General features: G+C 45.7%; 1 protein-coding gene across 3 annotated transcripts in view; it reads right to left on the reverse strand.

Annotated features, from left to right (window-relative positions):
* SHB (SH2 domain containing adaptor protein B) overlaps positions 1–23,092 on the reverse strand; it is a 146,438-nt gene that overhangs the window by 54,196 nt on the left and 69,150 nt on the right. For all 3 annotated transcript variants that reach the window (XM_065549759.1, XM_024100195.3, XM_065549758.1), the window contains exon 3: positions 3,978–4,193. In XM_065549759.1, the coding sequence (XP_065405831.1) occupies positions 3,978–4,193 (216 nt within the window). The remainder of the gene's footprint in view (positions 1–3,977; positions 4,194–23,092) is intronic.

A 23,092-nucleotide genomic window follows, 5' to 3' on the forward strand; every position in this document is an offset into this window, starting at 1 on the left:
CCTCCACCAAGTGTCTCAATCTTGGGGGAGATTATGAACTGCTTCTTTAAAATTAATCTAGCCCTTACGTGTGCCCAACTGAATGGTCTTCCTCCTCTTGCAGAGCAGAGGATGGCTCTCTCGGGTCGAACTGCATTCCACGCCCTGGCAGGCTCTGCAATGTGAATAGCAAGCACATTGCAGAACCCACCTGGTGATGCAGGTCTGGACAGACCGTGCCGTTCATTACCTCGACTGGAGTGCGAGTTTTACAGTCTGGTAGGAACGGACGTGGAAATGGCTAACATGCAAGACCCCTGCTGACTGGAGCCAAGGTGGCCCGTAAGGCTGATTAAACCCACAACATCCTTCTGTTCCTATTGAGATGCTGTGTCATTTCACTTCACAAGCAGCGCAGGCTGCAGCTCTGTGAAATCAGACCCTTCGGATCTGCTCTCTGTTGCTGATACTCACCAAAAGCCAAATGCTCCTAATCTTTTATGGCATCCTGGGAATTTAAACAAGTGACTGCACTCGCCTAGCCAGCCAGGGAATTACACTGATGGTCAAGGTTACCGGAGAGACTATTCACAAACCCAACACCCTCCTGCCCGAACAACATGCCAAAAGAAAAGGAGCGAGTCAGCATACTAAGCGCACCGCTGAGCAGCCTCACAACGTGATAGAAAGAGCAGATTGCAGGGAATGCCAATTATAGGTTTAGATCCTGAAAGCACCTATTGCCACGTACTGTGCAACTGAAGCTAATGGAGCTACAGCTGATCAGAAGCATTAACCTCCAGAGCGCTGGCAGAATATTGCCCTGAATTTGGAAAGCTACATCGATGTATTCTTACTACGCAGTTCGTATAAAGCCAAGATTCCCTTACAAAGACCAGGTTTATTTTGGAGCCTTAGGACAGTGTTACTCCAGCAACGCATCTGATTAACAAGGAACTTTCTTGATGAAGTCCCATTGTTAGGTCCTTCGAAAGCTTTCCCAAAGTAGAACTCTTTGGTCTTCTCTCTCTCGGGATTGTTCCCAGCTCAGAGGGGACTTTTGTTTTGGGAAGCTGAATCAAGTTTTCCTTGGTCACTGGTGCGTTATTCAAACACGAAATAAAAATGGAGACGCTTGCACCCTGGTAACACCAATGCTTGAGCACGTGATTTTGCATTCACACGTGTGCAACAGTTTCACACAGAGGGAAACTGAATGCAAACTTACTTGTATGTTTAAGTGTTAACAGAGCCAGAGAGCAAGTCATCATTTCCACACGAACGTTTACATTTTTCAGCTCCTAGACCTGCTCTAGGAAGAGAGCGCGCAGAGCCGAAGCGCAATCCCAGAGTGACTATCATACCCGATACAGATAAAAACTACACTTTAAAGAGCTGACACGCTGCGTGTCAATCGTGGTCTCCGGTTTGGCAGAGCTGCTGTCACTCCTACACTCCTGCCATTGCCGTGCCTAGCGCAATCTGACCTGCGAGTACATAACTCACATAACTACACTTACAAAAACTGACCTGCCGGGCAGTCTCTAGGGCCCCCGACAGGCTCTTTCCAGGCACGTATAAAGGGGATTCCAAGTGGCCATCCAAAAACACTTCTTTGAACTTCAGGCTTGTCCTGGTTTAAAACCCCAGTGGGGGCCAGCAGTGTCTTTGACAGGTTGGACAATATTGGGCTGGGAAATAACAAGGTGACAGTCTTTTGCCGGTGAAGATAAGCAGCTCCTGTGTTAGCTCAGTGAGCGCACTGCCCATCTCCTTCATTCACTGCCTACTTCGTGATGGCCTGAAAAGAAGAGTCATCAGGAGCTCTCCCCCAACCCCGAGGGCTGACCAGAAGCTACACAGTGGTGATGCACTGAATCCTATGGAAGGATTCAAAGACCCTGGCTGTGGGGTACACCTCCACAGATAAACAGATACACCAGATGCCAATATTTCAAATGCTCCATAGGGCCAAGCACCAAGTCTCTTGGTGCATTTTCGGTTCCATTTTAGAAAACCTTTGGGACAGGTCACGACCACGGGGCTAAGTGAGAAAATTCACCTCTAGAAAGGACGAGAGGATGGAGACGCATGTGCGCGTACTAGGGTTTGATCTGCTAACCAGTCTTTCCAAATGGCTGATGCAAGGATCACGTGACTAAGGTGGCGAATTGTACACAGTCACACAAAGAGGGAACAAATGCTCCTCACGCCTCCTTTGCTTTAAAAAATCCTATTTGTTTATGTATAAGACATGCGAGAAGTGGTTCTCACTTTTCATACATTAAAGCAACTACACCTCTACCCCGATATAACGCTGTCCTCGGGAGCCAAAAAATCTTACCGCGTTATTGGTGAAACCGCATTATATAGAACTTGCTTTGATCCGCCGGAGCGCACAGCCCCGCCCCCCCGGAGCGCTGCTTTACCGCGTTATATCCAAATTCGTGTTCTATCGGGTCGCGTTATATCGGGGTAGAGGCGTATTAACAAATTTAGCTCAATATCTCCTCCCGCTCCATATTCTGCTGTCAGCTTGGTCAAATAGCAGAACAATCATTTTCTCACTGCATATTTCAACTCCTACCCTAAGCTAGAATAGTGTTGCCGTTCTGCTGAGCAGAGATTGGTGCTTTGCGGGGGCGTTTCCCATTGGAGGAAAAGTCACTGATGGGGAAGATTTTTTTTCCCACCCCGCTTCTCCAAGAGAGGTGGTCACAAACAGCGAGCAGGCAAGCCCCCTTCTCAGAAATCTCAGCCACAGCGCCGATGGCAAGTCCTCGGGGAGCCACTGTGCCTCAGGAATGGGCACTAATTAGCGGGATTAAAGCAAAGAGCAGAAATTCTTCATGTTTGCAACAGTTCTCCCCAAAAGAAACAGCATCACAAAACACAGAGCGTTTATTCAAAGACTGGACCCTGCCTGCATGAAGAAAACACATGAATGACTAAGTAACAGAGTCACCTGATAATTCCCACCACAGTATGTACAGCCATGAAAAAAATCACTAACTTATCAGCCCCCCAATTCCTAGTCCAGCTCCACTGTGTCCATTTAATCTCAACAGAAAACATAGGATTTCTGTGGCTATATATTATTCTAGAGAATTAGCAATGCTATCGCCGGTATTACGGTACTCAAACAGGTGCTGGAAACTCACCTTACTCCAGAACAGTCAGAGCTTCCTTAAATGAGTCAGATCTTCAAGCGTTAATTGCTCCCTGACTCAGAACCCTCCACCACCTTTCCTTTTGGATGTGGAGGCTCAAGAGACCTCAGCATAGTGGATTAAAACATCATTCCGGCCCACCCCACCCTGCGAGCGGTGAGACGGAGGCAGTTTGCCTGTCTGAAGCAGAATATCGTCACTGGCTCTAGGTGGACATCAAGCCTGGAGCACTGGAGATGGACGCACAGAAGTGACTGTCTGGATACAACGTTTTCGCAAATGGTGAGTTTTGAGGTGGGCTAATGTAATAGTGCAAGGGGGTGAATTTAAGACCAAGCTATGCAAGTTACTCGTGCACATCAACCGGCTTGACTCAAATGAACACATTTATTCACTGTAACAACTACTGAAAAGTTGTTTTAACACAACGTATTCGAGAAGGCGTGAGCTTTTCCGCTTGCCATGCACATCTAAGTTGCTAGCTTTATGGAGCCATCTGAAGCGTATCTTAAGGAACAATACTTCTCAGCAGCTCCACAGTGCTGCAGTAAGTGTAATGGGTTATTCACCTCGAGCATCTGAGATGATTCGTATACCAGACACTGGACCCACCGTGGAGTTTCTTTGCCAGATCTACGCTGGAATGCTGCCAAGTGTCTATTGTTTCTTATACTGATGGAAGGAAAAAACTCTCAAAATGACTTAACCTTTTCTTTAAAAAACCCTTAAAAATGGACAAAATTCAGGGCACTGAGCCCTCCTCACTCTGGGCATGAGTGCTGCACATGCAGGGGACACAACCGTGTGGACCAGATCCAGGATTCCTACCTGCCAAGGCTGGGATTGTGACTTTGTTCCACTCCCAGGGCTGATCGTATTCATCTGCAGGCCTGTCGTCATCCTGTGGCAGCTTGCTCTCTCGCAAGCGCTGGCCCACCAAGCTGTCAGTGTCTGACTCCACACCATTGCCTTCTGGTTCATAGGGCGTGTCATAGAGCTGAATGCCTTTCTGCTGGGACTTCACGCTTTCTTGCCTTTGAAATTCTGTAGCAAAGAGAGAAAATAATTGTGTTAGGCTGACCACTGACGAGACCTATATATTGAACAATTGTATAGCATTAAACACCGGTGAAAACGTTGCTGCAGACAGCAAGCTGTTTAAAGGCTTCCCAATTTATTTCTCTATTAGGTAACTGACATGAAACAGACCCAGGTCTCGGTCATCAATATTTTGCATGAAGTAAAGACAGCCCACAGCATGAATGATTTCTCCTACTGCCCAGCTGATGATAAAAATACTGGAGGGGAGATAAGTGCCGACTAGATCACAGGAACTATGCAGCACTTTGATGAGCAGCACTTCAAATGGGTCTGGTTATATCAGAGTTCACCATTATTCCCAATGTCATTTTGATACATGGCAGCATCCATACGCAATCACAGAAACAGAGAGGTCGTCATGATCACAGAAAGATGTAAAGAGAGGCATTTAGGCGGCTATGTCGGATGGATGCCAATGTGTCTGTTTTATTCGTTGGATCACTACTAAAAAAAAATAAACATACCAACACTACACAGAACAACAGTAATGCTGATATAAATAATGGGCCTGGGTCTCTACTGGGCTAGTCCAGTTTCAGCAGGGTATAATCCAGGAGTTAACACCTCTGGAAATTTCCACTACATGCATCCGACGAAGTGGGTATTCACCCACGAAAGCTTATGCTCCAATACTTCTGTTAGTCTATAAGGTGCCACAGGACTCTTTACCACCCCTAATGTTATAACACCTCGCTTTCACACAGCACTTTCCATCAGGAGCTCTCCAAGCACTCTACAAAGGAGGTCACGTATCATTAAGTCCATTTTACAGCTGGGGAAATGGAGGCACAGGGAAGGACAGTGTCTTGTCCCAGGTCCCCCAACAGCAGCGGAGCCAGGGCCAGAACCCAGTCCAGTTTCTATCCATTGGGCCACACTGCCAAGAAACAGTCTACAAGTTACATGCATTAGTACTAAGCAGCAGCATTACGATAGTATTTCTTTAACCTAGGAAACATCAATTGAAGTACTCAAATAAACAAAGCCCGTCCCTGCCTATAACACTGCAGAACATTCCCAGACCAAACTGATGGCGGACGTTTTCCATCAGGGCCGCCATTATACTCAAGAGATGAAATCTGGGACAGACCAGGATGGCTACACTATTTCCTTCCTAGGAGGATAGAGCAGATCAACCCCATGCAGCAGTCGTTCAAAGGGAGAGCTTTTAAGGCTCAAATGGGAATTTGGCACCTTGTTCCCCTGGAAAGCCAATGAGAGTTGGACACGTGACACCCATTTCTGCCTGTCAAAGTCTCCCCTGAAGTCCTTCTGAGAAATTCATTTTAGAGGGAAAAAACCTCTCCAGGGAAGTCTGACTAGGGCAACCAGTACTGTCAATTACAGCGCATGTCTTACAGGAACCGCTGGCCAGGCTTCTTGCAAAGGGCACCCCCGGGCCACCTGAGCGTTTGCAGTGTGGGCAGTGGGAGCACGCAGTGTGCCACAGCTCTTCCTAATTTAAAAGAACTGACAGTCTTTAAATTAGACTCTTCCTGTAGCACATGGACAACGACAGTCAGCTCTACTGCAGTGAAAAGAAAGGGCACATTGGGGAAGAGTTTTTGGAAATGAAAAGACTCATCTCACACCGAAAGCCTCTCCTGCCTGAGTACGAAGACGGTTTGCGGGGGAAGTATTCTGATCTGTGCATTTTACTGCACACGCCCTTTAAAATGTCCATATTCCCACCAACACATCTTGCTCCCAGCTTGCCAAGGGTCTGCTCTAAAGCTATGTGTACTGCAGGGAGAGCAGTGTCCTGGACAGAGGCGAGAACGAGTCTCCTCTGCCCTGCCTGGGATTCAAGAGTTTAACTGCAGCTGTTGGACCAGATGTAAGCGGAAAAGGGAAAGGTCAAAAGGGAAAGGAGGCCCCAAGAAGCCGCCTGCAAGCTCTGCAGAGCCAGCTCCCGTGCAGCAGCAGTAGCCATCATGTTCAAAGCCTGACATTCACTTTCCTACTAGGCCAAATAGATCTCAAGTACTTGGTAAAGACCACAATACCCTGGGCAGGAATCACAAATAGCAAACACTGCAACAAACCGAAGAGCCCGGTAGAGTTACTCATTTGGAAAAGGTGAACCTGGCCCCTCCAAGAAGAGAGTAATTAACCGCTGGAACAATTTACCCACGGTGACGGTGGATTCTCCGTGACCGGCAAGTTGTAAATCAAGATGGGATGTTTTTCAAGAAGAGCTGCTCTAGGAACAATTGTGGGGCAGGTCTCTGGCCCGTGTTATACAGGAGGCCAGACTAACTCAGGGGTTCTCAACCTTTTTCTTTGAGCTCCTCTCCCCGCCCCCCCCCCCCACACACACACACGCTATGAAAACGCTGTGCCACAACAACTAGTTTTCCGCATATAAAAGCCAGGATCGGCATTGGGGGGTAGCAAGCAGGGAAACTGCCTGGGGCCCCATGCCACGGGGCCCCCACAAAGCTAAGTTGCTCAGGCTTTGACTTCAGTCCCAGGTGGCAGGGCTCGGGGCCCCAGGCTTCAGCCCCACACAGCAGGGCTTCAGCTTTCTGCCCTGGGCCCCAGCGGGTCCAACATTGGCCCTGCTTGGCGGATCCCCTGAAACCTGCTCGTGGCCTCTCAGGGGCCCGGACCCTGGTTGAGAACCACTGGACTACTGATCTCAATGGTGCCTTCTGGCCTTGGAACCCAGGGACACGTAAACCACTACCATGCACCCACATTAATCAATCAGGCATCGCAGAATTCCATTTTATTTATTATCTGTAAAAATTTATTTTAAATGGATGTTTATTTCAAAACATTTTTCTCAGTTGCAGAACATTATGGGGACAGGGCCTGTCAGACAATTATTTAATGACGGGGGATGCGGAGATTCAAAAAGTTAAAGCTTTCCAATTGTAAAGCACAAGTTATTAACAACGCATCAAAATAGAGAGCATAAATATCCTTACATCAAACTCTCAAATTTTCAACCAGCATTTTTCTGACTTTGCCTATCTGTAAATTTTAATGGTTATTCATGGAAATATTTTTGCGCGTGTGTGCGCTGAAATCAATGCTTATCAACATTTACTGATAAAAATGTAATCCTCCAAAGCCTAGTCATAATTTTGGATTTCACTACAGAGAAGTGATTATTTTTAATAGCGCAACAAAGACCTGCAAACATCACCACCCTAACTGCATAATCCAATTTTCCTCCATACAAAAAGAAAACGGATTAAGAGTTAATTGTTAAAAACAATACTTCAAAATAAATAATCAGAACTACCTATGGAAGAACAACTTCACTGTTGGGCAGAAGCATTTCCAATGTTAACTTATACATTAAAGAAGAACAGGAGTACTTGTGGCACCTTAGAGACTAACAAATTTATTAGAGCATAAGCTTTCGTGGACTACAGCCCACTTCTTCGGATGCATATCTTCAAGTGGGCTGTAGTCCACGAAAGCTTATGCTCTAATAAATTTGTTAGTCTCTAAGGTGCCACAAGTACTCCTGTTCTTTTTGCGGATACAGACTAACACGGCTGCTACTCTGAAACCTGTCATTATACATTAAAGATGCAAATAAACATGAAGAAAATCATACTGAAACCCCTGATGCATCTAAACTACACAGTTCCAGATAATTCACAGCCGTGGATTTCAGACTACACTCCCACCTTTGTAACAGTAACAACGCCTAGAAAACAGTTATCTGAGTAGTTTTTCTACTTAAGTGTATGAGAAAAGTGTCATTCCACATCATTAGTGCTTTCACATAGTGAAACACGGGGAATCTTCAGTGCCTATATTGAAAGTGTGTCTTTGTAAAAGAATTTTGCTCAAGGGTGGAATTCTACATTAAGAAAACTCTCCCTGTCAAAGATCACATAGGCTGCACCCAGCTATAGGCTATTAATACCCTCCTGACTCTTGCTGGATCAGAACCACAAGAGTCTCCTTCCTTTTAAATCACAGCCATATTTAGTGTCTGGCAGTTTACTAAAATGTGAAACGTGTTTTGTGTTCAAAGAATACAAAAGACAATCTTCCTAAAACCAAGAGTCCAGAGCTATCAACGATCAGTACCTGCATTTGCGCTGCAGACGCCATTAACCCCATAGGAACCCATGAAAGGCAGGAGCCCAGCAATCATATGTTTCAAGTCACAAGTTATTTTTACAAAGCATCAACAAATTCCTAGAAAAATGACCTTTAATAAAGGATGTGGCAGGTTGCTATTTCATGCCTTCTAGTCAGAGAACACGAGCATTAAACAGACATGTGTCTGAACCCTGAAGTAGAAAGGTTTTCCGTGTGAAGCCAGGCTCTAAGGCAAGCAGAGAAATATTAAGATCCCTTTAATTTGTTTGAATTTCAATCTTTAATTAACATGTCAAACGACTATTTACACAAGAATGTAATTTGTCTCAGTTAAATCACACGCGCTTTCCCCGTCAGCAGCAGGCTGAACTGAGAAGCTGCCGCACAAGCAGTGACAGTGTGATGCGTTGCTGACAGCACAGCCGGGACCGGAATACTTAAGCATTAGCTATTTGTAGGAGACAGAACATTTGTGCTGGGGCACTTCTTATGGATCTTCATGAAAGCTGTAATCGCTACAGCTCTAAGCGCTAAAATAATTCTTGGAATGACCAAGGAATCTGAAAGTGTGTTAATTCCACTTTCTTGAAGTCTGGCTTTGAGGATTACAAGGCCATGGGTCTTTTCATTCAAATAGAAGCAAGAGCAAATCAAGAATGTATTGAACAAAAGGCTGCTAAAGCTTTATATAGACTATTTTCTGCTTTCTTTGAAGACCAAATTTTAATGCCCTGATTTTCGCATTTATTAATTTTATCCTTTGATCTCAATGCTGAAGTGCATTTTTCTAGAATTATGCTTATTAAAATTCAACAGCAGTACAGGGAATTGAAGTTTCCATGGAAGAAATCTACTGTCACTTTTGTTGCCAGCAGGTTGAAAGTCACCACAATGGGAAGAATAAACTTACCTCCAATTCTTATTCTCTGCAGTTAGTGATTGTAACAGAGCCATGGTCCAGGTTTTCAGTCTCCTGTGTGAAATTCAGAGGCTGACTAGCAAGCTAAAATAATTCAGAACTTTTGGGAGGATCAGGTTACGTGACCCAAAGGCTGAGCTAAAAATCTTATGACTTCCAACAGCCAAAGAAAAATGCCTACAATATAGAGAGCTACGACTATCAAGGGGAAGCAGATAACCACTGTAGCAGTTACACTAGCGCTAAATTGCTCTTAAACTTTTCAGTAGCCAAAATTACTAAACAACTTAAGTATTTGCAGCATTCCCATGGTATCCGCTTACTTGAGGGAATACCTTTGGAGTTAAATAGGGAAGCAGCAGAAACTCTGCAAACACAGAAGTAACATTATCTAAAGAAAACTGGAAAGTGTTGTTTGTTTTGGAGACCGGCACTGTGCCTTCTGAGAACCAGACTGATTGACAACCATTTTCTCCTCCTCCAAAGTAAATGCAGTAGATGAAGAAGCTATTTTTCCGGAATCTATACAGCTCCTTACTCTCACTAAAAAGAACAGGAGTACTTGTGGCACCTTAGAGACTAACACATTTATTTCAGCATAAGCTTTCGTGGGCTACAGCTCACTGAAAATAAGAGATCTGGAAATTGAAAATGATCAGATCAAAAAACGTAGCCCCATCCCCAATCTAAACACATATTTGTTTCCAGTTGGGGGAGAAGGGAAGTTGTTTCCTCGATCCACAAGCCAAGTATTTCCACAATGTAACTACTAAATAGTTATAGCTCAGTCTAGCCTGATACACTGCTACAAAACATTCATTAAAACCCTTGGAAATATTCCAAGGTTATGTCTGATTGAAACACAAGTCAAGGAAACTTTTCTTTTTATATTTCTAACACAATGAAATACAGATTAAGGTGCAATTCGGTATTTTATGTAAATATTTGTACTAGGAACACAGTATATAGAAAGGTACCCTGAAGTCAAGGAAATGCTTATCAGCACTTAACTGGCAAAAGACCACTAGCTGTCTGCTGGTGCTATTCTCCAAGTACCAGCATCTGCACTGAGTGGTACTATGCAATAAACAGCCTGTCATGTCTTTAATGAATCTTGATGCCTTAAAAGTATCACATCTGCACAGGGCCGGCGCAACCCATTAGGTGACCTAGGGTGCTAACATTTGGGGGGCGGCGACCGCGGGTGCTGGACCTTCGGCCACCCTGGTCATCGGCGGTATTTCGGGGGCGGGACATTCTGCCACCTGTCACGGGCGGCATTTCGGGAGCGGGACCTTCCGCTGCCTAGGGTGGCAAAAAAGCTGGCGGGGCTCCTGCATCTGGACTATGCTTGCATCAAAGGATGGACCTGCCAGGACTGCGGACTGTCTGATCCATGATGCACATTGTGTCACCTTTAGACTGAAGCTATATCTCCATGCACCACATGTTGGTGTCCTGATGATACGGCACCTATACCACAATGGCCTATTATATTGGTGCTTCAATGTTACTCCCATTGGTCACAAGAGACATTGACAGCATTCGGACACATCACCCTGTTGGGTCTCAGGCTACCCTGAATGCCCCAAAGGAGACCGGGGGTGGGGTGGGAAGAGAAGGGAATGGACACATACCCAATTGGGAGGGGGGGGGAGGGGAGGACGACAAATGGTTAGGTGCCTTCCACCTTTGGCACAGCTGACTAATGGGGAACATACAAAAACAGCCAAGCATTTCAGCTACCGAACAGCATCAGCAGGCGGTCAGCTCCACAGTGAGATACAGACACAACAGCACCGTCAACCAAAGAGCTGCACCAAAGACCAAATCTGGAACTCTGAACCTCTGAGGCAGCTGGTCTCTTCTGGGCCCATGCAAATCCCACAACCCCGAGTGAAGCGTGGAAGAGCTGGAGACAAAAAAGCATTCTCAGCCAAGAGGATCCCAGAATAGAACAAGCTTCCAGAGGAGATAAAGGTGGATAGAAAACTGGCTAGATCATCGGGCTCAACAGGTAGTGATCAATGGCTCCATGTCTAGTTGGCAGCCGGTATCAAGCGGAGTGCTCCAAGGGTCGGTCCTGGGGCCAGTTTTGTTCAATATCTTCATTAATGAGCTGGAGGATGGCGTGGACAGCACCCTCAGCAAGTTTGCAGATGACTAAACTGGGAGGAGTGGTAGATATGCTGGAGGGTAGGGATCAAATACAGAGGGACCTAGACAAATTAGAGGATCGGGCCAAAAGAATTCTGATGAGGTTCAACAAGGACAAGTGCAGAGTCCTGCACTTAGGACAGAAGAATCCCATGCACTGCTACAGACTAGGGACCGAATGGCTAGGAAGCAGTTCTGCAGAAAAGGACCTAGGGGTCACAGTGGACGAGAAGCTGGATATGAGTCAACAGTGTGCTCTTGTTGCCAAGAAGGCTAACGACATTTTGGGCTGTATAAGTAGGGGCATTGCCAGCAGATCGAGGGACGTGATCGTTCCCCTCTATACGACATTGGTGAGGACTCTTCTGGAGTACTGTGTCCAGTTTTGGGCCCCACACTACAAGGAGGATGTGGAAAAATTGGAAAGAGTCCAGCGGAGGGCAACAAAAATGATTAGGGGGCTGGAGCACATGACTTATGAGGAGAGGAGTCTGCAGAAGAGAAGAAGGGGGGGGGGGAGAATTGGATAGCAGCTTTCAACTACCTGAAAGGGGGGTTCCAAAGAGGATGGAGCTAGACTGTTCTCAGTGGTGGCAGATGACAGAACAAGGAGTAATCGTCTCAAGCTGCAGTGGGGGAGGTTTAGGTTGGATATTAGGAAGAACTATTTCATTAGGAGGGTGGTGAAGCACTGGAATGGGTTACCTAGGGAGGTGGTGGAATCTCCATCCTTAGAGGTTTTTAAGGTCAGGCTTGACAAAGCCCTGGCTGGGATGATTTAGTTGGGGATTGGTCCTGCTTTGAGCAGAGGGTTGGACTAGATGACCTCCTGAGGTCCCTTCCAACCCTGATATTCTATGATTCTGGCTGCCTCTAGGGAACACTGCAGATCAACCCAGAAAGCTCAATACAATCAAATACAATTGAAAGAAAGCCCCACACCCCCTATCCCAAGCAGAGTTTTACTGGAAAAAGGGAGAAGAGCCAGACACCCCATGGAGTCCACTAGGGACTTCGCTATTGCTCCCGATTTTACACGCAAGGGGCTCAGATACTGTGGTGATGGGCAGCAGCAGCAAACCCCTCAGCCTGTTATAAACATTCTCCAGCTCAAACAGGGCTACTCAGAGACCTACTGGGCTATGCCAAAGGCCGCTCTCTGCCCCTGTCCCGGCCTCCCGTGTGTGCTTACATTACAGCCTTTCAGCCAGCTCAGGACACGAGTCAGCCCGCTGGTGATGTGCAGGTTAGCTAAAGACTTTGCATAGCTCTTTTCCAGTTTGGGTGAAAAGAGGCAAGGGTCCAGAGGTGGAACTCTCCCTCCAACCCTACCTGACTTGCACTGCCCGGCAGGCCCTGCCAGAGGGAGGGTGGGAGCCTCTAGACTGTTAAGCAGACAGTTTGCAGCCTCCTTAGGTGGCACAACCAACGTATTGGTTTGAGGGACTTCTATTTCCTCAAGCAAATGCTTGCATCGGAGCACAGCACCAGATTGGCAAGTGCTCCAGAATGTTAGCTGATCAGCCAAGCGCTCCTCAAGGAAAGCTTCAACACACATATTACAATACACTACATGTTTATTTAAGAGAGAGGCTAATTGCTCCATCAAAGGGTTTGCTAGGTAAAACCGTCCCCCCATTTCCATGTATTTATTTATTTTGCAGCAATCATTCCGGGGGGGAGACGGGGGGACACAAGACACCTCTGTGTTACATCCAACAGCAAGCAAAGGGGCAGTCTTTACAAGCGGTGTGGCATTGGGGCTGCAGAGCCTACTGGACCCTATTCTACCTTCAGTGCCCGTACATCACTCTTATAAACAACAATAGCTGGCCCATGCACTGCGCGGGAAGGAAAGACACCTCAGCATTTAGCTTCAAATGCCAAATGTTGGGAAGGGTAACACGGCGAATTAAAATATATTTAAACAATCACCAAACCACGAGTGCAAGTGGCTAGCCTCCAGGCTAAAGAATGCCCAGGAATTTTACATCCAGAATTCTCCCCAGGGCCAAGACTGCCCTGGGGAAAAGGCAGGGGGGCAGACTGCCAGAGAGCCCGTTCTGCCTCCCTGACTGTCTGGGTCCAGCTGTACCAGGCCTGACAGCTGACTCCAGGGGAGTGCTGGAATGCACCAGGCTCCAGCCACGGCATATTCTAAACTGGAGGTGCTGGTGGGAGGGGTGGGGAATGTCTGCTGTGGCAGTTTAAACCTGCCAGGGACCCCGACATACATAGAATCATAGAATGGCAGGGTTGGAAGGGACCTCAGGAGGTCATCTAGTCCAACTCCCTGCTCAAAGCAGGACCAATCCCTAACTAAATCCCCAAATCCCCCCCTCAAGGATTGAACTCACAACCCTGGGTTTAGCAGGCCAGTGCTCAAACCATTGAGCTATCCCTCCCCCCTCATAGGGCAATGAATCCCCTATTGAGGAGACGTGGACGCGTCTCACTTCACTCCGTTTGCACTGTAGGTGCCCCAGTCTGTCTCTATTTCCACAGCTGTGGTGGTCCCAGGATATTAGAGGGACGAGGTGGGTGAGGTAATGCCTTTTATTGGACCAACTTCCGCTGGTGAAAGAGACAAGCTTTCAAGCTACACAGAGCTCTTCTTCAGCTCCTACGTGTCCAGGCTTCTGCCACCGCCTCAGCGTTAAGTATGTTTGTAACCTGTGTAAAAAAGTAATCAATCGTGTGGCTAGTTCTAGTCCTGCCACCCCACATTGCTATAATGGGTTTTTCCAACATTTTATATGCAGAGACTCCCCAACATCCGTGACGGAAATGCCTGCCTAAGACATTGCTTTATCCATCAGACAGCACACAGTCACTTTCGCATGCCTCACTGAGAAATTAGAGATAGAGGGTAACGAAACACAGACACATTAACCAGCAGACTAATCAGCTGTGGCATGACAAATCTGCTCTGACTCAACAGTTGTGTCAGATTCTAAAGTGTACTGACCCAAATAGATCAGCTGTAAGGAAGACAAATAGACCCATCCATTTCCTGCCACAGATTCCCACATTAGTGCATCGTTTCAAGCCCAGCCCTATCTGTTCTATTGCAATTACTCCGCTGGTTTCCCCAAAACCCTGGTTAGCCAGCTTTTGTTCAACTAGATCAGACAGTGCAGGTAACACATTGGAGATGAAACTGCTACAAAGTACAAGTTTCTGACCAGCTAAGCTCGGAAATAATTCCCTAAATAAAGCATGACTGATTGCTATTTACGGCTTTGGTGCTGCTAGCAAACAAGAGACACAAAAGCTCTAGAGGGGTCTGAAAAATGCACATCAAGAATTACGTGACTAGGATCAAATCCAATACTGCTTTATAAATATTAGTTATCCCCACGAATGGCAATGAACTACCACGTCCCAAACACAAGTGACAGGTTCATGGTCCCAGAGTTTCGTGAGAGGGGTGTAGCGAAGCAGTTAGCTTACACTAACCATACCCTGTTTATTAAGCTACTGGCTGAAAATACTTTGCAATGATTTTATGGTTCTTTCAGGTGAAGGCTACTACCAGTGCCTCTTAAGTGAGAGCTAAGGCCCGAATCCAGAAAGTACTTATGCATGTGCCTAACTTTAAGCACCTGAATAGACTTCATGAGGGTACTGCAATGGAAGTATTCACCTGCTTAAGCACATGCTTGGCTAAAAGCACTCTGCTCCATCAGTCCCACAGAGAGCAGTGATTAGAATTCAGGAAGTCTTGTCTCCCAGTTCCGAGTTCAGAATACACCACCCCTCTAGACTGTGGACCTATCTGAAGAACTAAGAGGAAGGAAAGTGGTCCTATGGAGAACTGAAGACCACTTACCAAAACTCTATCCTTAACAGAATTTCCTCCCAGGAGAACTGGATCGAGCTTCTTTGCCATCTCGGTATTTATTAGCAGGAAGAGGGAAATCTGCCTGTATCTGCTGCATAATATGCAAAACCTTATCCAGCCGAGACTGAATACCAATGTAATGCTGTCCTCACCAGTTAAACGTGCATATTTAAGTACCTCTAGCTGCAGGATTCTTGGCATCAAAGACAAAGCAAGACAGCTTTATCATCCAAAAGTGAGACATATTTCTGTGAGCAAATTTTCAAAGCAGACAGATGAACTATATATAAAGATGTTTACTACTGGAAGTCTCTGAATGATTAAGGGTTAATTAAATAGGCAATGAATGACCAATAATAAACTGCAATAGATAGGAACTTGTTTTCTAGCCCTGCTGGTCATCTGGATCCACTGTCATGTCAATAAACCCCATGTTAAAATCATGTTCCTGAACAAGGGGAGTCCTGTGGCCCCCGTGACAGCAGCTGTTGGGGAAGGGGCTCATCTTCGGTAGGACATGCAGAAGAGTGCAGCTGATGCAATCATTGTGACAGTGCAGCTTCTGAAATATGCATTCACATTCCAAATGAACAAGCCCCAGAAGAAGAGTAAACAGCAGCAGACACTGGTGCTCTGCTAAAGCAACATACAAAGAACAGTGCGGCCTCTGCCTGCGTCTCGATTTTGTGTTGGTCCATCTCACCTCTTTTGAGCCCCACCTACCAGAGACAAGTCTCCCAACAGCAGCTGGGAACATGATCCTGTTTCAGACAGGGGGTTGCTCAGATAATTGAGGAGGCCCACTTATAGACAAGGGGGTCAATCCAATTCTTACGGAAAGACCCAATGGGGGTCAGTGGGAGCTGGATCAGGCCTGGGAAGAGGGGTGCTTTGCTCCTGTGGACTCAGGCCTTGTCTGGGCAGATTCCCCGGGGTAGACTCAGCAGCCAATGACCAGCCACTGATATAGCTGCACTGGAGCGGACAAGGAAAGCCAAGATTTACACCCCTGTTTGAAACCAGATTCTAGCACAATGGTGCAAGTCACAGCATTTCTTGTATATGCTTGAGATTTCGCAACTTCAGGGGCCAGCCATCAACTGCTGGAACTGGTGCAGTTTCCCCACCCCTGAGAGCAGAGACTGTTGCTGTTTTTTGTACACCTTCGTGCACATTCTTGAAACTTACGCCCAACCCGGACTAGATTTAAACCAGCAACTTAGAGGTGAAACTTTCTACGTCACATCACTCGTCACCTGAGCCTTACAGCCCAACCTCATATATAAAAACTTATTTCTAACCCCATATATAAAAGCTTGTTTCACTGGTGTGGTGCAACCATCTGCTCAGTGGAGGGATGGACGCATTTCCAGAATACAGACTGCAATGGAGATCTCTACCAAATTGGTAGGTTTTGATCTAAGTAAAGCAAATGGCCTTCCAATCCATGCAGAATGCCTAGGACTGGAGGGAAAGACATATGGGCATGCAGCCCCTCTTCCTTCTTATTAATGAACCATACTCCAAAAGAGAAAGCACCGGGAAGCGTAACAAAGTTCTGAAGGGATGATCGGCGGGTGACTCAGAACTAAGTTCACATCCAAATGATTTAACCAAAAATAAACCACCAAACCAACCCACACCACCCTATCACAGCATACCCGATCCCAGCAGTGTCTTTATAGCCCCCCAAAGAGGGAGGAAAAGCCAGAGGCTTCATGTGACTTTGTTATTGCTATTGATTTTTCATGGAAGGCGCTCCGATACTGTGATGATGGTCAGCAGCATAAAACCTTAGGAGATAAGACCATAAGAATGGCCATAGTGGGTCAGACAATTGATCCATCTAGCCCAGTAACCCGTCTTCGGACAGTGGCCAATGCCAGGTGTTTTAAAAGGAATGAACAGAACAGGGCAATTTTCAAGGGATCCATCCCATCATCCAGTCCCAGCATCTGGCAGTCAGAGGCTCAGGGACACCCAGAGCATGGGGATGTCTCCCTGACCATTCTGGCTAATACTCATTGATGGACCTGTCGTCCAGGAACTTCTCATTCTTTTCTGAACCCAGCTATCCTTTTGGGCTTCAGAACATCCCCTGGCAACAAGTTCCACGGATTGACTGTGCATTGTGTGAAGAAATACTTTCTTTTGTTTGTTTTAAATCTGCAGCCTATTAATTTCATTGGGTCACCCCTAGTTCTTGTGTTCTATGAAGGGGTAAACAACACTTCCCTATTCACTTTCTCCACACCAGTCATGATTTTATAGACCTATCATATCCCCCCTTAGTCATCTCTTTTCCAAGATGAACAGTCCTAATCTTTTTCCATCTCTTCTCATATGGCAGCTGTTCCATACCCCTAATCATTTTTGTTGCTCTTTTCCATTTCTAAACTTTTTGAGAGGGGCAACCAGAACGGCCTGCAGTATTCAAGGTGTGAGCATACCACATACTTATATAGGGGCATTATGATATTTCCTGTTTTATTATCTATGCCTTTCCTAATGGTTCCTAACATTCTGTTAGCTTTTTTGACTGCCGCTGCACAATGAGCAGATGTTTTTGGAAAATATCTCTGTGACTCCAAGATCTCTTTTTTTGAGTGGTAACATATATGTATAGTTGGGTTTATGTTTTCCAATGTGCATTACTTTGTATTTATCAACATTGAATTTCATCTGCCATTTTGTTGCCCAGTAACTGTTTTGCGAGATCACTTTGCAACTCAAGTATCTTGAGTAATTTTGTACTATCTGAAAACTTTGCCACCTCGCAGTCGTCTACTTTTTCCAGATCATGCACGATTATGTTGAACAGCACTGGGCCCAACAAGACCCCTGGGAAAACCTGCTATTTACCTTCTCTCCACTGTAAAAGCTGACCCTTTACTTCTACCCCTTGGTTCCTATCTTTTAACCAGTTACTGATCCATGAGAGGACATTCCTTCTTATTCCATGACAACTTACTTTGCTTAAGAGCCTTTAATGAGGACCTTGTCAAAGACACTGTGAAAGTCCAAGTACACTATATCCACTGGATCACCGTTACACACGTTTGTTGATTCCCTCAAAGAATTTAACAGATTGGTGAGGCATGATTTCCCTTTACAAAAGCCACAATGACTCTTCCCCAACAAATCGTTCCTCAGATCGGTCACCTAAAAAGAATGGCTGAGGTTTGGGAATCTCCCTCACCATCCCCTGCAGTGAAGACTGATGCAAAGAATTCATTTAGCTTTTTCGCAATAGTTCTGTCTTCCTTAAGTGCTCCTTTAGCACCTCGATCATCCAGTGGCCCCACTGGTTGATTAGCAGGCTTCCTGCTTCTAATGTACTTAAAATAATTTTGCTATTAATTTTTGAGTCTTTGGCTAGTAGTTCTTCAAATTCTTTTTTGGCCTATCTAATTATAGTTTTACATTTGACTTGCCAGAGTGTATGTTCCTTTCTTTTCTCCTCACTAGGGTCTGACTTCCAACTTTTAAAGAATGACTGTGTCTCCATCTGCCTCTTACTCTGTTGGTTAGCCATGGTGGAATTTTTTTGGTCCTTTTTTTTATTTCGGGGTATACATATAGTTTGATCCTCTATTATGATGTTTTTTTAAAAAGTTCCCATGTATTTGGCAGGCATTTCACACGTGACTCTTCCTTTTAATTTCCATTTAACTAACCTCCTCATCTTTGTGTAGTTCCTCTTTCTGAAGTTAAATGCTACTGTGGTGGGCATCTTCAGTATTCCCCCCTCCCCTACCTCCAAGGACATTAAACTTAATTATATTATGGTTGCTATTACTGAGTGGTTCAGCTATATTCAGCTCTTGGACCATACCCTGTGCTCCGCCTAGGATTAAAGAATTGTCTCCCCTTGTGGGTTCCAGGACTAGCTGCTCCAAGAAGCAGCCGTTAACTGGGTCTAGATTACTTGGGAGAAGCTGAAAGCACTGAGGAAAGAGGATACTTTCAAAGCACAAGGGCAGCTAGAAGTGGGGCATCTAACTCCCATTTGTGCCTTTGAGAGGCTCCCCCAAACCTACTAGTGCATGAGCAATCTGTAATATCACGGACTGTCAGCAACTGCAGCGAAGCCCATGGGTCCTGTTCAGATTTCTAACTGTATGCCACTTGTCACTGATTATTCTTTCAAATCCTTCAATTATGAACCTCTCTCTTTGTACCGTCTTCTCCTACCCCCCTCCTCTTTCTTTACTGCAACATCACACTGACAAGACCCTCCTCCCCCCGGAATGCTTCAGGAGTTGATTAGCACCAGGGTCAAATGAACACAAGAGAGCACAGACATTTGGAAGGCTTAGCTGGCCTCAGCCCTTTTCGGTAGACCTGCACAACCACTGTCCCCTGCCCTGCTCACCCTCAAGTGCAAGTCCTGACCCTTATCACCCCAACGCACAGGGCCAACCTATGGGCGTAGAGAAGGTTAAGAAGAGGATTCTTTAGGAGACACCCCAAATATAAAGAGTTGGGGTCCAGGGAAGGGAAGTGTTTAGGTCTCTCCTGCTGGAGCAGTGAAACAGAACTGCTTGTTTCTCCCAAACTTAGCCTGAAAAGGAGCCTTCCAACTATCTTCACAAGATGAAGGGTTAGCACCTTTTTATAATGCAGGGTGAGACACATCGATATTCCTATCGTTCTCTGAGTGAGGACGCCCCTATCAACTCTGCAGGGACCAAAGGCCAGCTTCTGCTCCAAGTGGCATCACTCATTCTAACTCAGCCCACCCAACTGAGCGGCTTCCTGCTCTGGTATTGGCTCGAGCCAACCGTCTGTGTCTGCTGTGAAGCATGTGTCAAGACAGCGCAGCACTCAGGCAAAGTGCTCCGAGCAGAGTGATGGCGATGCCCAGTGACTGCTGCTGAGGAGAATTCCTTTCAGGAGGAGCTGGGGGCAGAGGATATTTTTATTGCATTCTCTTGGCTCCCAAGCTCCTAGTTTTGAAAGCAAAATGGGAATTCCTTTAGTTTTTGCAGGGATCTGAAGGCAGAAATTTATTCCACATTCTCCCTTTCCCCCAATAGCCTCTTTTCTATTAAATGAGTGCTGGATCAGAAGTTTTAATTGCCACCATAAAACTGGTATAATCTCTGCCGACTTCCCCTCTTCAGAATGAATTAATGCCAGTCAATTTGGCAGCTACTCCAGACAGGCCCCCTATCCATTCCCCGAGCGAGGAAAAGGAGAGGAGCGGGAAGCCTTCCTTCGTGGGAAGTGTCTGGTTTCAGAACGTCTGGTGATGCTTGGCCAGCAACCAGCTCTCTGGATGCTGCTGTAGACTGTTGCACCATTACACTACCAAACCCAGCTTGTGCTTTATTATCTTGCGTGGCTCCAGACAATAAAACTAATGCTTCCCATGGATTCCCCGCATAAGGGACAGGATGATGCAGTAATTCCACTAACAGTGTCATGCAGCTAACAAACAAGTACATCCATCTACACTGCAAATGAAAACACAACAAAACCAAAAACCAAAACCACGGCAGCAAATCTCAGAGCCCAGGTGAAGTGACTCAGGCTCACTCGATGGGGCTAAAAATAGCAGCCTAGATGTTCCCACCTGGTCTGGCGCCTGGACTCTGAAACCTGGTGAGAGCCCAAGCCTATTTTTAGCTGCGTAACAGATGCCCAAGTCAGTTGGGCTCAGACTTGTTACCACTGGGGTTTCTGGTTCACCCTGCCCCCCATCCCTTGCAGCACATAGACCTACCCTGTAAGGACCCAGGGTCAACCCACACTTTGGTTTCCATTCCCAAACTCAATTCTCTGCAAAACTCATTCTTTACCAGATCAGAGGAGCAGCAACCCGAGTGTTGGATCAAAGCTTGTCTCCCTCACGATGAGGGTGATGGAACTAATTTTTGATTTACTGAATGTGTTTTCAGAGACCTGCTAATATTTTAATGTTTCACTTACATCTCTGTAACCCACCCTGAAGCTGAGCTCCTGGCATGTCCTTTTAAGCAATGAATTCTGTTCCGGAAACTCCTCTAGGATTGGCACAGTCAGGCATCCAGACTAAGATTGGGCCGTCTTTAAAAAAGGGGTTGAAAAATGGAAATTCCCCACAAGAAGTTGAGAAGTGTGTGGTGTATGTGGGAACTACTCAAACCAAACCATTTGCCTTCCTCTGCTCTCCCCTACGGCAGCAATTAGTCAAAATACTGAGAGCCGCACTAATACGGATTGCCTATAAACAAAAAAGAAAAGCCCTGCTTTCACGTTAGGTCTCCTTAGGAACACAAGACAACAGCTTTGCCAAATGGACACAATACCAAACGGGAACAGAAAGAGGAGCAATAAGTGATAGGATTCCATATATCAAGCAAAAGGAGATTTTGAAAACAAATGCAGCTTTGTCCGTTGACGTAAGGGACATTCTTTTGTTTAACACTGTTTACTTTTCAGTGTCTTGTGTCTTTTTTCCCCATTTTTACTCAGAAACTTGGCACAAATCCAGGACAGACTGCCCACATACCTATTTTAAAGAACAAGTCAAAATAACTGTCTGTCTACCCATGAATAAAAGCAGGGACAGAAACAGCTGAATACGAGTGACGATCATTTTACCACAATCCGGAAAGAGGGCTATATCATTTTTCACTAGAGCCCGTTTGACTTCTATAGGAATTACTGAGGAGAAAACGCTAATCCTCCTTTAGTCCCAAGGAAGCTACCATTTGAACAATCTATACAAGGCGTGCTGGTGGTCACGGTGCTTCGGCGGTCATGGTAACACTGACAACTGTGTTATAACAATTCCCATCTCAAGTTTAACAAGCTAGAGTGTGAGATGAATGGTTAGGTCATGATTCTATACAGCACAGACAGCGGAAGAGACTTTGGTAGTCAAGAGACGGCTACTGCTCAAGAATATTTTCAAGTGAACCTTTCCTGTAAACACCATTAGGGAGCGGCACAGTCCGTGACAACACACCAATGTGAACAAGGGTTTAGAACGTCTGGCGAATCAATGTATGATAAAAACACCTTCAAATATGAACTTCCAGTGGGGTAGCAGCTATAGGGGGACTCTGCTCAGTTGAAAACCCCATTATGTATAATTTCTTTAATTACTTGATCTTAGAAAAATTTCTATGTACTTATCAAATTAATGAAAAAATCAACTCAATCTGTGTCACCGCTTTGGAATTCACCATTTTAATTTAGATCACATCAAAGCAACCGACACCAGGATACAATCGACAAGAGATTTCTCTCTGAGCACCACATTCTTCCTCCTTCGAGGATCCCTTTCGCTTTATTTACAAGGCCTAATGCAATAAGCAGCAACGTCCGAACGCATGCTCACAGCTTAGTGGACACTTGAGTTTCTTGTTCAGAGGTGCAGAGCAAGTGTCAGAACATTCGGGTTCAAATCACTGAAGGAGTTTTCCTGTAAAGCCTTAAGGCCATGTACCAGATGGGGTGGGTATAGGGTCACTTTCAGCTCTGTGGGTTTATCCATTTGCTGTATTTTTAACTTTGTTCATGTCCCTGGAAGCAAGCAGAATGCAACAAAGAATGCAACAAACCACCAGGCCAAATTCTCTTTGGGTCAGGGAGTTCTGAGGAGAAGAGGGCTTTTTAATTACCAAAAAAAACCATGGCTGGAAAATGAACCCAGACAAATTCAATTAGAAATCAGGCACACGTTTTTAACAGGGAGGGTGATTAACATCTGAACGAACTACTAAAGGGGGGGGCGGGGGGAGGTATCTCCATCTCTTGTCTTCGATCGGATGTCTTTCTGGAAGATCTCTTTTGGCCACACACACAAGTGGGCTCGATACAAGGGTAACAGGGTAAAATTCTATGGCCTGCATTCCACAG

Source organism: Chrysemys picta, chromosome 6 (genome assembly GCF_011386835.1).
Source record: "Chrysemys picta bellii isolate R12L10 chromosome 6, ASM1138683v2, whole genome shotgun sequence".
NCBI classification, from domain to species: Eukaryota; Metazoa; Chordata; order Testudines; family Emydidae; genus Chrysemys; species Chrysemys picta.